The sequence below is a fragment of the Ammospiza nelsoni genome, chromosome Z (genome assembly GCF_027579445.1).
Source record: "Ammospiza nelsoni isolate bAmmNel1 chromosome Z, bAmmNel1.pri, whole genome shotgun sequence".
NCBI lineage: Eukaryota > Metazoa > Chordata > Aves > Passeriformes > Passerellidae > Ammospiza > Ammospiza nelsoni.
Window position 1 is genome coordinate 12,776,037 of NC_080669.1, and position 14,789 is coordinate 12,790,825.

At 35.6% G+C, this 14,789-nt stretch overlaps 1 protein-coding gene across 2 annotated transcripts in view; it reads left to right on the plus strand.

Moving 5' to 3' along the window:
• The window catches only part of HSD17B4 (hydroxysteroid 17-beta dehydrogenase 4), a 62,426-nt gene that overhangs the window by 26,767 nt on the left and 20,870 nt on the right, over positions 1–14,789 (plus strand). For both annotated transcript variants that reach the window (XM_059492452.1, XM_059492453.1), the window contains exons 16-18: positions 1,053–1,156; positions 3,735–3,800; positions 13,856–13,925. In XM_059492452.1, coding sequence (XP_059348435.1) covers positions 1,053–1,156; positions 3,735–3,800; positions 13,856–13,925 — 240 coding nt within the window. The remainder of the gene's footprint in view (positions 1–1,052; positions 1,157–3,734; positions 3,801–13,855; positions 13,926–14,789) is intronic.

A 14,789-nucleotide genomic window follows, 5' to 3' on the forward strand; every position in this document is an offset into this window, starting at 1 on the left:
TGCAAAGGTTAATAATATAATTATGTTATGTCGACCCATCTGCAAAGCATCGATCTTTAGGAGCATATCTTGCATTCCTTTTATGTGTCTGCATTATTTTATTCTAAACAAAACCCATTTGGTTCCTTTTAAATCCAAGTTAGAGGATGAGAGTGTCTCTGAAAATTGATAACTTGCAGTTTCCAGAATCTTACTCTCATTAGTTGTGATTATGCCAAGGTTCTTTGGCAAATTAGACAGAAAGAGTAGGTTTACAGACTGTGAATCTCTAATCTCAGACTGTTGACCTCTTATTCCTTCAGTGGTCAGATAAAATTGTAAAAGGTTTTTTACTGACCATTCCTCATAGCTGTGTTTTGTTTTCATACTGGGCTAATCTGAAGCTTGTTTATTCCTGCAACATGCAAAAGTTCTTTTTGTGAGCACAGTCTGGTTTTTAAATTTCTTCTAGAACTGGAAATTAACATTATTAACAAAACAGTTGTGTGAATTCCAGTCTGAGGTGTAAAGGAGTGAACTAGCTATGAACCGCAGTAGGAGGCTGAATCTCAGTGCAGTGTAGGAAGTCTAGCTTCTTCAAAAGAAGAAACAGGTGACCTTGAACTCTGGAACTCTTCTCATACAAGGTGCTAGTACTACTTTTTGTATGAGTTCATAATCTATTTAACACATTGGGTATTCTCAGTAGCTTTTAATACATCATATTTTATGGTACAATTCCATATTTAAATAAATTAATACAGTCTGAGATGCTAGGTCTAATTTCAGTTCTGTGTTGTCAAATTTTTTTAGTACTTTGAATGTTGTCACCATTTTGATAGCTCATATTTTAATTTTAATGCTTTCAAATAGATAAAGTTAATTTTTTGAAACATATCATTAGTCTTCCCTACTAGGAAAGTGACTTGCAACAGTGCAGTGTAAAAGTGTGACCACTGTCATTTGTTAAAATTAGCTTTGTCAAGTTTCCATCTGAACTTGTCTCTTGTAACAACACATGCTAGTTGCATGAAAAAGGACAATATATGACCTCTCTCTTCTTTGTTTTTCAGTGAATACCTATTCTGGAAAGGACCTCGTGTGTTATAATCAGTTCTCTTTGTTTTTTGTTGGAGCTGGAGGATTTGGTGGAAAACGAACATCAGAAAAGGCCAAGGTAAATCCACACATATCCATATTTTAAAAAAACCCACCAAACACTAAAGAGTTCTGTCAACACTGCAAGAAAAATACTAGCTATATGAACTAGGAAGTGTAAACTAGCACTTAAGCAGCATGGCTGAGAAAACTCAGATGGATTTTAAATACTTCTGTTCACTGCAGAGCCTGAGTGAAAAGGTATTGTTCAGGTCTTGGGAAACCAATGGTTTTTTTTTTGAGAGTTAAAGTGAGTTGATAAACATTACAGGGACGAAATATTCCTACACTGAAATATTCGAAATGGTAGTGGAAGTCAGTATTAGGGTTGAGCTTGCAGTTTCTAGAAAAGATCTCTAGGTGTAGCTCTTTCTAAATCTTTGTGTTGGTATGGAAGAGGCTTGGAAAGCATAAAGAGGAAAAGAGAAGTAGCATTATAGTTTGGAGCTGAACTTTTCTGTTTTCAGAGAGTTAGCAAGTAGCAAGCATTGTCACATGAACACAGAGTGTGTATGTCAAATGCTTGAGGTAGCTATTTGGGTGCCTGACGTTGTCCCCTTCAATGCTGTGTTTGAGGGCAGTGTCAGCTGTGACTTCATGTTGTTAGGCACTACAGTAATAAACAGTTGAATGAGAAGGTTATGTTAAGCTCAGTGGTTTTGAACATTAATAATGAAATACCTAGGTTTCATGTGTCTGAAATAGTGTTGGTGATGTTCTTTGGGATTTTTGCATGTAAACTTACTTTTTTTTAACTTAAACCTGTAGCAATTATATTGAGGTTTTACAATATATAAACTTTACAAATCGGGTACTGAAATGCCTGCTGCTTTAAAGAGCCTCTCTGTGGTATAGAAAAATCACAGGAAATTGTTGCAGACAGTGTATCGAAGTCTTTGAAGGAGCCCTTAATTGTTCTACAATCACATTTTGTAAGCAGCACATGTAAAAAACCCTGTGGTTCAAGGCTAACCTATTGTGATGACATCAGTGAGTTCAGTGTAGTGCTTTGGCACTTCTTAGTAAAACATTGCAGTTCAGGCAACTGCAGTTTCTTCACTCTATTTAGTGAAGTGTGAGAATGTTGTATACATTATTTTACATTTTAACATTTGAAGAAGACCGTTTCAGGCAGCTCCTTCCCGTGATTAAAAAAATCCCCCAAATGTAGTCTCATTAACACAAAAATACAGCAATTTCAACAGAGGCATCACCATGCAAGAGGCTAGTTTTCCAATGGTGAATTTTCCTGCTTTTTCCTTGCAGACCTTCCCAATTAAAAAGAGTTTCATGCCCCTCTGTGGAAAAAAAAATCCCAAGCTGAATAGACATATGTTGTAGTGTGTCTTTTTGTCACTTAACATTTTTATTGTCGTTGAAAATTGTATTGCAAGTCAAGAGGAGCAGATCTCCAAGTTTAGGTCTGTGGTGAGCAGTGTGTTGTGTGAGTCATGTATCTCCTTTTCAGTTGAGAGTTTCTTGACCTGTGGGTATAGGGGTTTCGTTGATTATTCACATGTTAGCTGGTTTTAATGACTTAGTAGGTAAAGCAGAGCTTCTTTAAACGAGCTTGAAATAGATTGGCAAGTCATGCTTGTTTTGAGGGCATGTTTAGGAAATGTTCTTGTCATCAAGCTGATTGTGTAGGTCCACTGTGATTCTCTGAAGTGACAAGAGGAGTGCTTATCAAATCTTCTGCCCAAGATGTGGTCTTGCACTGTGTTAATAAACAGGGAAGTGCCTTTGCTTTTATTAGACATGAAACTACAAAGCACTCGGTTTCTTTTTATTTCTCTTTCCTTTGGTAAAGACCTTAAAGAAATTAAGATAAGGGAAATTACTACAGGTGAGAATCAATTTGCTTCCTTTCATTTTAGAGCTTATGCTAGTTTCTTTCTGGACTTTTTTGTTTGTTTTGAAAATACAAGGACTAGAGGAGAAAAATTATTTCAGCTACTTTAATAGCTTGAATTGGTTATGGTGTACTTTGTTTGTTATGGTCTAAGATTTTCTCTGTCAGTATGTTGGTAAGATTTATGCTTGGAAACTATGAAGCTGTAGATGGCACAAGGAACAGCTTTTTTGCAGTAAAGTGGAGCTTAATATGCAGCATGTAATTGCAAAAAAAAAGTAAAAGAAAAAAGTGTAAAACAACAAGTCTGGACGTGAGGTAGTAAATTATCTTGTTCTTCATTGTGCCTCTAAAAGTATTATTTTAAAAGCTTCATTTTTCTTTATGTGTTCCAAAGATTTTACTATTCTGTGAGACAAATATTTTTTCTGAGTGAATAATTCTTGCTTGGCTTTTTTTGGATAATTTGGAGGAAATGTTATCAAACACATCAGGTGAGTCATGTAACTGTAGGCAGGATCTGATACCTCAGAATGACTGTCTCTGTAAGGCTATCCTTGATGAGTGATGTTTCCTGGACTAAGTATCTTTTTCTATTTGTCTGTAAATGTGAAAGGGATAGGAGGAAGCTTACCAATTTGGTAAATATTGTTTCTTTTTTTACATAACTGGTATATTCTGGCGTTAGGTGTGGATAAAAGATTTTTGCTGTGAAATACTAATAATACTATTACTTGTGCTTTAGTTAACAGCAGTTCCACCCCAGAGACCCCCTGATGCTGTAATTTCTGATGTTACAACAGCTGATCAGGTAAAGCTTTGTTTTCTTTTGGTGTGGAAATCTTTGTTTTGTTTGGAGAAAGGAGTGCTAAATGATGTTAACTAATAGTTTAGGTTTTCTGATATACCTCAGGTGTTTATACTTGCTTATTTATGTGTATGTTTGTAGATATATGTGTGTGTATGTATTTGTAAAGCTAAAATTTCTTCTAGCTTATGTCAATGTACTGTGTAAAACACTCTTTTCTTAAGACTGATGAAATTTTATCATCGTTTATTACAAATTTTGTATAGAAGGAGGAGATGAATGTTTGTACTCTGTTGTACTTTTGAAAAGAAGGCTCAGGCTTCCTGAAATTTACACCACATGGTGCAAGCAAACACATTGTGACCAAAAAAAAAAGAATTGCTTGTGGCTCACAGTTTTGAAAAAGTCAAATTTGTGTAGTAGGAAGAGTGAAGGGAAACCTGAAACACTGACAGACCCTGTCCCACTGGTTCACAGACACCTGCTTTCCCCTGGCAGAAACCTGTGCAAAGAAATATAGCCTCCTCTCAAGGTAAATCTGCAGGTGACAGACAACCAAGAAAGGAAAATCTGGAGCTACCAACATTAGGACACAGAGTGCTGTTCCCAAAATCAACTTAGTCATGACAGGTGGCTGTAGCTTTGGAAGATGGAATTAAAATGTTGAGCATTAGCTGAACTGTGCTAATTGCAATATCTGCTTAGCCTCTCTCTGATTATATATGGAATAATTAAGTCTCATCCAGCTGATTTTTATGCTTGAAGTCCAAGTTAGCCCTCCCCACATCAACTGGGAAAGAGTGCCAAGATCAGCATTTTTGTTTATGTCACTGATGTACTGGCTGCATCCTAAAATTCACAGCATTGGTCTAGGAGGTACAGGTGTCCTGTTCTTCTCAATAGGCTTCATTGAGAATTGGCAGGGTGAGCAAGGAGCAGGGAATGATGAGGGAGTACTTTTCTCCTGGCAGGTGGCTAAATGTGATGGAAGGTGCTTTCTAGCAGCTGACCCTTTGTTAGATGAGATACAGCATCCCTAAAGGTTCAGTATTTAGAATTATTTATTTTGAATGTTTGATTCTCCGCTGCATGATTATATTGGAATTGATTCCAGGCTCATCAGTTTTCACGTGGTATTTATGATTGCCTTTTTCATATGGTAGTTTTAGTTTCTGAGCCTTAAACCCATATGTCTAGAATTGTTATTGTGCACAAAATACTTGAAGTTCGTTAGATAAAAGATAGTAATAAAACACTATAACACAGAAGTTGGGAAATTTGCTATTGCAAAATTGATTCTTGGAAATAAAAGAAGTAGCAGGGAGCAGCTACTTCACTTGCTTTTTTTTAAGATCTACTCTGACAGGTGGTAATTCCCTATAAAGAGATTTATTCTCTAGTTAGAAGTTAGAGGAGCCACAGCCAGTGGACTTTGATAATCACAAGAAGGCTTCTGTACCAAATTATTCAGTAGCATTTATGTTTCAGTGATGATGACAGGATGGATGTACAGGAGGGGGGAACATTTAGCACGTGGGAACTTTATGTACAGATGCAGACTTTCATGAGAAGGACAGCTTGAGAAAATATTTTACATTTACCAAGATTTTACATTTATGTGTCTGTGGTATGACACATAACTGCCCCAAATCTTCTTTAAAAAATAGAAGCTGGCACACAAACTGCTTGGGAATTTCTGAATGTCCTAGTGTTTAAATGAAAAGTGTGTTGGCAGAAATGACTGTTGCCATTCAACTACTGAATTGGTACAGAGTATAAAACAGACTGGAAGAGTCAGTTTGCAGATGGCATATGATTTAACTTAAACTGTACTTATGTCCAGTGATAGTTGTGACACTAAATTTTTGTGTCACCATAATTACATGGCTAAGCTGGTCTTCATAATTAGCATTTTTTCCCTTTTCATATCATGATTGTATAGTAAACCATCTGATGAATAGACTTCCATGCATAATTTGGAAACATTTACACACGTGTCTGTTACTGAAGATGACAACTGTGGCTACCTTGAAAGTTTATTCAGTTCTAACTCTACTGCAGTGGGTTTTTTCGAAGAGGAAGAATGTTGCAGACCAGATAAAGCACTGGTTAGTGAGGAGGGCACTGGGAATGGAGGCCTAAATAACTGTTTCTGCCCATTGCTGTGTGTTCAGCAGAAGAGAGAGTACAGCCACCTACAGTTTCTTGACAAGTCTTTGTGCTATGTGACCGTTGGCAGAACAAAGTAATCCTTTTGGTTAGTGGTATCAATGACTAATAGCAAGAGGTATAATATATGTTTATCCCGCTCAGATCTGTACCCATTTCTGAGAAGTTCTTTAAATTCCAGCCAGTGGTTATGAATGAGTTGCAGTACCATGATGTAAGCTGCTTAAAGGTAAAAGTGGCTAAGAAAAAATTTATAAGCATCTGATCTTCTAAAAGCCTTTAAAGCTTAAAATTGCATTTTGCTGAAGAAGGACATAAAATATTTCTTCTATTCATGATTTTTTTTGCAAAGAACTAGATGACAATTTTTGCATCTTGCCCTGTAGAGATGTGCATGTGTGGTGGTATTTTTCTAGCTTGTTCTCTCTCTAACCTGAACTTGACTTTAATAGACACACTGCCATAAGTCTTTTTAATTAAATAGACCGAGGGTGTTTGACTGTTAGCCATTAGCAAGGAATGGATCATTCAATTTCAACCCTATAGGGAATATTTAATGTAGTTACAGAGCTTTTGTCCTGACAGTTTTCAAACTGGGTGCTTAAATTAATCAATCAAACTGATTTTGCGGAATAGTTGCTAATGAAATGAAAACTAACAGGCAGGGAATGACCTGTATCTCTGGAGAATCTTGTCTGCATATAGTTTTCACTCCTTCCTAAATGTGTTGATTTCTTGGGAACTCGTTTTCTGATGACACACAAGGTAAGCTGCCGTGCTTATTTAAAGTGGCTAATACCTTAACTAATACAAGTCACTTTTGAGGAAGGAAATGAGTAAGGTGTCTTGAATTTGTTGTGAACTTTCCATGATTTGTTTGCTTGCTCATGGAAAAACTCAGTGTTCTGATATTCTACAAGTTTTCTTCAAAAAAACTGTTCTCTTCAAGTCTTCAAGGATAGAAATAATACTCAGTTCTCTATCTTCAAGTATCAGAAATAATCCACAGTGTAGTGACAACAAATAAACCGTATAATAGTATTGCACAAGGTGAAATTTTTGACCATGTAATTTCAGTTTTAACGTTCTCTGTTTTCTTTCATCTTTTTCTGAAAGCTACCTGTTTTGTTTGTGATATGCCGAAACTAAAGCTGTAGTTTGTGGAGTTTGCAGGACTTCGAAGTTTTTTTTAATATCAGCTCATCTCTCAGAGAACATCTAGTAATTTTACAAAATATTCGTCAGTAGAAAAATTCTCTTTGCTTGCAACAGTATCATGTATTTCTTAAAGCATTCTCCCTCTCTGAATTCTGACTCTGTGTGCTTGTTGCTTGTATCAGTAGGGAGAAATAGATATGACAGAAAATAAAAAGGAACATTTAACAAGTTTTGAAAAACATGATGTCTCAACCTGTAATGCTTTTGAACCAGCTGTGTATGTGCAACTGTGAACCCTTTAAGAGTCTGCAGTGTGGCATCATGTGAGCTATCTACATGTAAATTTCTGGTACAGCGACTTTTCCATGCAGTTTGGAGATCTGAAACACATGGTGCTTCTGCTCTGAGGCTTCCAGGGTCAGGCAGTTTGGCCATTCTTGCTTTCAAGAATTTTTAAACTCTTCTTTAGAGCTGATGAAGCTGAGTCTAATACTGGTTGGTTAAAAGAGCTTATTTATATCCTGTCATTTTTAACTTGCTTTTATTTCGAAAACTATGATAGTGTTTTAAGTGTTAGAGATATCTAAAAAGATAAAAATTCCAAGTAAAGGTTGTGGGTTTTGTAGTCTTAGTCTGCTTTGTATGCAATGTTTTCAGTGATGCTGGCATGAATGGTGTGTTTTTTTCCCTCTTCATCAGGAACTCCTTCCACATGTGAGGAAAAGGCTGTAGACCTCAACTGAGACAGTGTAGGAAGTCAGTTTTCCTATGTTATTTATTGCAACAAGTTATATTCTGAGGAGTAATGAGAGGAAGATTATCTTATCGTTAGAGACTGGTTGGAACTGCAGTAGTTTGACAATGGATTTTCTGTACTTTGGTCTGTGGGCTGCTGTCACCCAGATATCCCAAAGCACTCAGGCATGGCTACTCCTTAATCAGTGACTGATTAAGGTAGGAGAGGATTAGACAATAGAGTTGGGAAGATGGAATTTGGGAGTAGAACTAGGTGGAGGATGTCTGAGCATCACAGGCTGAAATTGAAATCCACAGAGGCTGTGTTCAGAGCTTGTAAACTGTACATCAAAAATGTGAGGTGCTTTGAAAAGCTAGGCCTTCGAATTTTCTATTGTAGAGCTGGAATTTGTTTCTGCTGCTTGACAGTTACGACCTTTTCTCCTTGTAGTTTCTCATCTATAAAGCAAGAATGTTTATAAATGTTTGAGGCATTGTAATTGTACAGAAATGTTTAAAGAAGTGGCATTCAGCATGAGATTGTGATTTTTCTGGATATGATACAGTTAGCAGCATAAAAAGGAGACATATAAGAGACATACACTGTATAAGTGAATATGATTCTTTTACTCATTCAGATTTTGAGAGAGATTCAGTTAATCATACCTAGACTAATCTAAAAAAACTATGTAAAGCCTTCTGTTCCAGATATAAATCTAGCATTGATTGACAGGATATGAAGAAATTGCTGCTTTTTAGTGCTTTGGGGTTTTTTTCAAACATACAGTTTCTTTTTGTTTTCTCTGAAAAAGGAGAAAATAATTGGCCCCTATCCTGTTTGAAGTCGTGTTATCAGCATCCTGTGATTAAGACTGCAGGAGTCACCTTCCCTTCCTGAGTCATTCTCAGTCATTCTCAGTCCTGCAGTCCTGCTCGCACCGCAGCTACCTGAGTTTAGTTTTTTTACTGTGTCAAATTTAGTTAAAATTACAGTTCCTAATGTATGTGGAAGCAGTTGTGAAGACAATTATGCAGAAATCTAATTTGTGGTCAGAGAGTGGACTTTACAATAAAAACGGACTAGGAAGAATTTTTGGAATGAAAGAGGAGTGTGGGAAGCATTTAATGAATGCTTAATGAATTATTAAGCTAAAATCTACTGTGAAAGGTTTTCTGCCTGTTGCCAGTAGGTCCATTATTATGAGGCTTTACTTTATGCTTGCTGATGATGTGGTAAAAGCCTTCCAAGCCTCTGTGTAGTTCCAATGTGAATCCTTACCTCTGGAAAGCCGTCTTTTATTCTGCAGTCTTCATATGTGTTTTATTCCTAAGCATATGTAAATATTTGTGTTTTTAAACAATTTAGGGAATGATGAAGGAAGAAAGAGGAAGACCCAACAGATCAATAGCTGGCTCTCAGCCTGGTGTCAGTGGCGTAATTTTGGCTTGATTGATCATGGGTCAGTTTGCACAGCAGCAGGCCTGCTGTCAACAGATAGGGGACACCCCTCTCAAAGGTGTAAAAGATCTTTGCACAGGATTTAGCAGGGTTCATTAAATGAGTTTTAAACTGGATTTGAAGCAGGGAAGGGATAAAACCAGGCTCACTAGAGACAAGCATGAGGGCGCATGACAGTATTTGAGGGAAGATGTCTCAGTGGACATGGAATCTGTGTGTCAGCAGAGACAGTGGAGTTATTCATGTACTAGAAAACATGGAAGCACGTGAGAGCATAGTGTAGGAATTATGTCTTCATACCCACAAAAGTGTGGTGGAATCAGTAGCCCAACTGAAGTGTGTCTACACCAATGCACACAGCATGGGCAACAAACAGGAGCAAATGGAAGCTGTTGTGCAACAGTAAAGGTATGACATAGTTCCCATCAAAATATGGTTGTAGAACAGGTTCTAATTTATACACTGTTCTGTAAAGAGTCTAGTACAGCATTGCTTAAAGGTGTGTAAATTTAAGTGTATTTCAGGCAATAGCACAAAAGAGCCTCCTGAGAGATTTGGTGATTTTTTTTTTTCAATTTTTAGCATAAATAATCTGCTTCATGATAGAGAAAATGATGTTATGCAGGTTCACAAATATGGACAGCCTGACAGAAGAAAATGTACTAAGCAAGAAAGGATGATAGAAACAAAACAAAGGGATGTGAAGTCTATGCTAAGATTTGATAACCTTTCTATCATTTGTTCAGAAGCTTGTGTGCAGAAATGGTACTTATTGTATAGTAAGTTTTTTTAATAATAATTACTTTGAAAGTTTGTTGTTAATGTCAAGTTTTATACAACCCCCAGTCCTTTGTGTTTATTCTTGTTGGGAAGATCAGAATATAATTGTTTAATCATGGCAATTTTGACAAATATTTGGGAGCTTGGATTAGGGTAGAATTTTGTGTTTAAGGTAATAAAAGGTACAAGTCTGGCAGTCAATTTGTTTCGACAAGTCGATATTACTTACCGACTTTGTTTCCTCCCCACGTCTATACATGTCTTAGTAAAGGCTGTGAAAATTGTTAATCCATTTGAAGTTCCCCAAAATGAAGACATGTAGTTTTTCTAATTGAGAGGCATTGTTAAGGGAAAGGCTTCTTGCGTATATGTCGTGCTACTGAAAAGTGACTAATGTTTCGTGAAGTCTGTGTTGGAATATGTAAGTTGAAACTAAATTTGAAAAACATTTGATATGGACAAACAGAAAATGCATGAATAGTAAAGGGTGAGGAAGTTTTATGTACAGTGGATTACTTAAGTACTGTGCTAAATTTCAGTTCTTGAAACATCAACACTGCCATTGTAACTGGAAATTTTCACTGTTCTTAATGTGAATGAGAGCCCATTGACACATGCAGATGAGATTGTGTATGTTTTCTTTACAAGATGGCTTGACTGCTCTTTGTCTTAAATAATCTGTAAAAGCATACATATATATGTGTCCATGTCCATACATACAGGTATTCATATATACACACCTTTACTTTGTAAGGTAAGCTTTTGGTAGAGGTATTTTTCTGCCCAGTTAGAAGGGAAAATACATGGATAGTTGGCTTCCTTTTTCATCAGCTTTACCACTGACCTTTATTACAGTCTGCAGGAAGACTGAAAAATTGGCACTGACAGGCTTGATATCGCCTTTTCTTTTGTGATCTGTCAGAATTCCTAAATTGTTAGGAAATGAGACTTGACAGTTTGTGTTATTAACTGGAGAACTATTTAACCATATTATGACTGACTTCAGTCTAGTGCTTTACATCAATTGATTCTTGTAATCTTTCAAGGATGCATCTTTGGTTGGTTGCTTGGGTTTTTGTTTTCATTTTTCCCCCTGTCCCCCAGAATGCTGTCATTTACGAAATATCCTTATTGGAGAAATATAGAAACTAGAGCCAACAAGGCATTAAAGCAGTTCTGTTTTCATGTTGACTGTAGTTTTTAAAATGAAGATTTACTAAAGATTGTGGTAAATACAATTTGTTGGCAGACCTAATTTGGCTGCACTGAATCTGAAAAAAACCTACTGTAACTGTTTTATTGAGTTCTGCCTGTGTTTTTTCCAGCTGTGACCAGTGTCACTGTTATTATTTAAAATACAAACAGACAAGTATCATTTGCCAGATTAATGCATCAGAATTTTAGTTAAATACATTGACCCATTTAATTCTCTGAACTCAGTTGTTTTCTAATTGCTACATTTATTTTGTTAGCAAAGCCCAAGTACTGTTTACTACAGTAAATTTGAAAACAATTTGGTACAAGTATTGTCTCCCAAGTAGTGCTTATTATCACTCTAAATATATAGTTAGTTCTTATTACAGTTTTAGTAAGCAACAGCTGTGTAGCTAGATTTGAGATTTGGGCTTAACACAGAAATTTGTCTTTTTTCTTATGATCCACAAATTGAATTTTCCAGTACTGCAACTAAATGTTATTTAGCTAGAATTAAAATTTATTGCAACAGCTCTTTTGTGAAAACAGCCTCCTGACAGCTTTTGTGAAAATTCAAATTAATTGAAGAATGACAGTAAGACTCTAGAATTTTAATTGAGATATGAAGTCCCTCAATTATTTAATAATTTAGTATCTAGCGACTTTTTTCTTGAGTAGCAATTTGCTGTTAGATTTCAGACTCTTTTGAAAGAAAACTTGAGTAATGAAGGGAGATAGCCTATTTCATAGAATTCTGTTGAAGAATTCTCTTTAGATTTTCAGATTTAAATTTACTTGTGTGAAAAGAAAGTATGGGTCTGTCTCTCAATAAAGTATCTTTCACGGTGTTATAACTTTTACATATTCAGGAAATTATTTGCCCTCTCTTTAGTCTTTTTCTAGATCCCGAACACAGACCCAGCTCTAATTCAGTCTTACACTAGTATAAAATTTCCAGTCTTCATTATTTTCCCAAGAAATTATACTATTAATTAGAAGATAATTGAAAAAAAAAAAAGTTATAAATACACATTTTTGGCAAAGATAAAACTACAGTTATAAACTCCAGATCCACTGTTGTCTTTTTTTTTTCTGAAAGGAAAAGTGTTTCAAAACCAGTAAACAAATATGTAAACAGCCACAGAGAGGTATTAGCTTACTGTTTGCCTTTCTAAGGTTTGCATGCTAATGCTATGGTGCAGTTTGTGATTTTCTACTTGCTGTTTTTAGTGTCTGGTTCCACCTCTCACAGAAAGCAGAGACAAGGTCTTTACATTCCATCTTAACTCAGGCTCTAAACACTTGCTGTATCAATGAAAATTGCTATGAGAAATAAGAGAGACATAGAGCTTAGATAGGTTAAAGCTGTAGATAGGTGGAGAAATTACCCAAATATTAACAAATTAAAAAAGAAAACTCATGCATTGTGGTTTAAAATGATACAAGAGTTCAGAACATTTCTAGTTTCACTGTCTGCTTCAGACTTGATAAAAGAACAGTGTTGGGCATATATTGGAAAATTCTTCCTTTTGGGAATCTTTTTTTTTCATCCTTCTCTTTGAGAAATCTGCTGTCTTCTTTCCTCCAAACAGAATTTAGTACAGTTTACCCTCATTCAAATAAATACATACCTTTTTTTTTTGTCCTAGTTCAAAATGCTGGGAAAAAATTTTTCCTGACAATTTGTTCTAAAGGCCAGTAATGTGCTTCACTAAAATACAATTTGTTTTCAGTTTAAAAGCTTTTTTTAAATTAAATCTGTGTCCAATTTTTATATGTCATCATAATTAAGCTGCTAAATTCTTGGAATCTTCATTAATTAATGTAATGTACCGAATTTCACTGTATTTCTGGGAAATTTTTACTAGGGAGTACTCCACCGTCATTTAGTCACTGGATTTCACTGTAATCTGTTGACCAGAGAAAAAGGTTTTATTTCAGAAATATGCACTGGTTGGCTTTTGATATGTCTCATAATATGAACTGCTGGCTGCTCTGCATGTACAGCAAATACAAGATTTGATGGTCAAAATGCTAAAGCTATACAGGGAGAGAAACCTGAAGTACTGCAGCCATATTCTTCATAGTTTCTCAGAGTTATTCACAGTATATAAAACACACTAAATCTGTGTTTCTCTACTTTTTTAGTAACAAAAGAGAGTATTTAACATGAAGCAAAAGTCTTCTAGAAAGCTTGGAGTGTTACTTTGGGGTATTGTTTGTTTTTGCTACTGGAATCAGCTACCCATGAATCTGCTATGAGAGAAGTATCATAATTTAAAAGGAAAGAAAGGATATTTCTGATCCCCATAAGATGAATCTGTTGTTGGAAAAACATGATAGTGTGTTTGTATGTTATTAAAAAAATTCATATTTGTACTTCTGTTTCACAGTGTGAATAAATTTGTCAAAGAAAGCAGTAATAATTAGTTTCATTTTACATGCCTTGTTGTGGAGTATATTATATAAGGACTAGTAAAATAGTTTGTGATATGTTTCTTAAGCTGTCATGAGTTTCTGGGTGTCTTCTGCTGTTCTTCAGATTCCTTCTCTGTTTCTGCAGGCTGCCTTGTATCGGCTGAGTGGGGATTGGAATCCTTTACATGTGGATCCAAGTTTTGCTGCTCTCGGAGGTGAGCTGATGGGGATACCATTGTGTTAATATTTGGATGAAGGATAATGTAAATGTATTTTTAATCTATTTTTCATTATGTACATTTTTCACAACCTGGAAAAGTAGTGCTTGTTTTATAGCTGTTCCTAGAGTCACCAATTAAATAACTTCAAAGTTCTACATGACACTTCAGTCTGAAGCATTGCTTCTTGTAGCTAGAAATGGGGAGTGGTGCTTGGATTTTACTTACAATGGAAACATATTTTCTAACTTATTTTCCTTAAGGTCTTGTTTGTTGCCACTGTCCTTGTTTTTACAATGTCTGTTTCATAAGTAGAAATAATTGACTATCAAAGTTTCCAAAGGAATCCCATAAATTCTCTAATATGTATTTCTTCCCATTTGAATAATTTTAAGATTATGTGGGTCTCAGTGGAACTTTTTCTTTTTCAGTGTAGCCTTCTCTTATCCCAGTAAATCCAGGAGGGCAGGAGAGAGGGAGCTTGTTAGCACTTCTTTCCTATAAGATTGCTTAACTACACCTCTTGCTAGTGCATTAGCTTGTTAATTTATATAATTCCACACAGCAAAGCATCAGATCAGAGACTTCATTAACTAATTCTTGAAGAGATGCAATTAATGAAAAGGGATGTTTTCTTGGAATCATGTAGTAAAGTTATTTTTTCAGGCCTTGTAAGTAATATAGTTTGATTACTCTGGGCAGGCAGCAATTCGATTTACGTAAGAAATTTTCCTGAATATGAGTGGTATCATCATAAACATTACATGAGACTACTAATCTATAATAATGAGTCTGCAGTTTCCTGATGAATTTCTTTTTGATATGCAAGTATCACTCTATGGTGTTCTTATCAAGATAAAT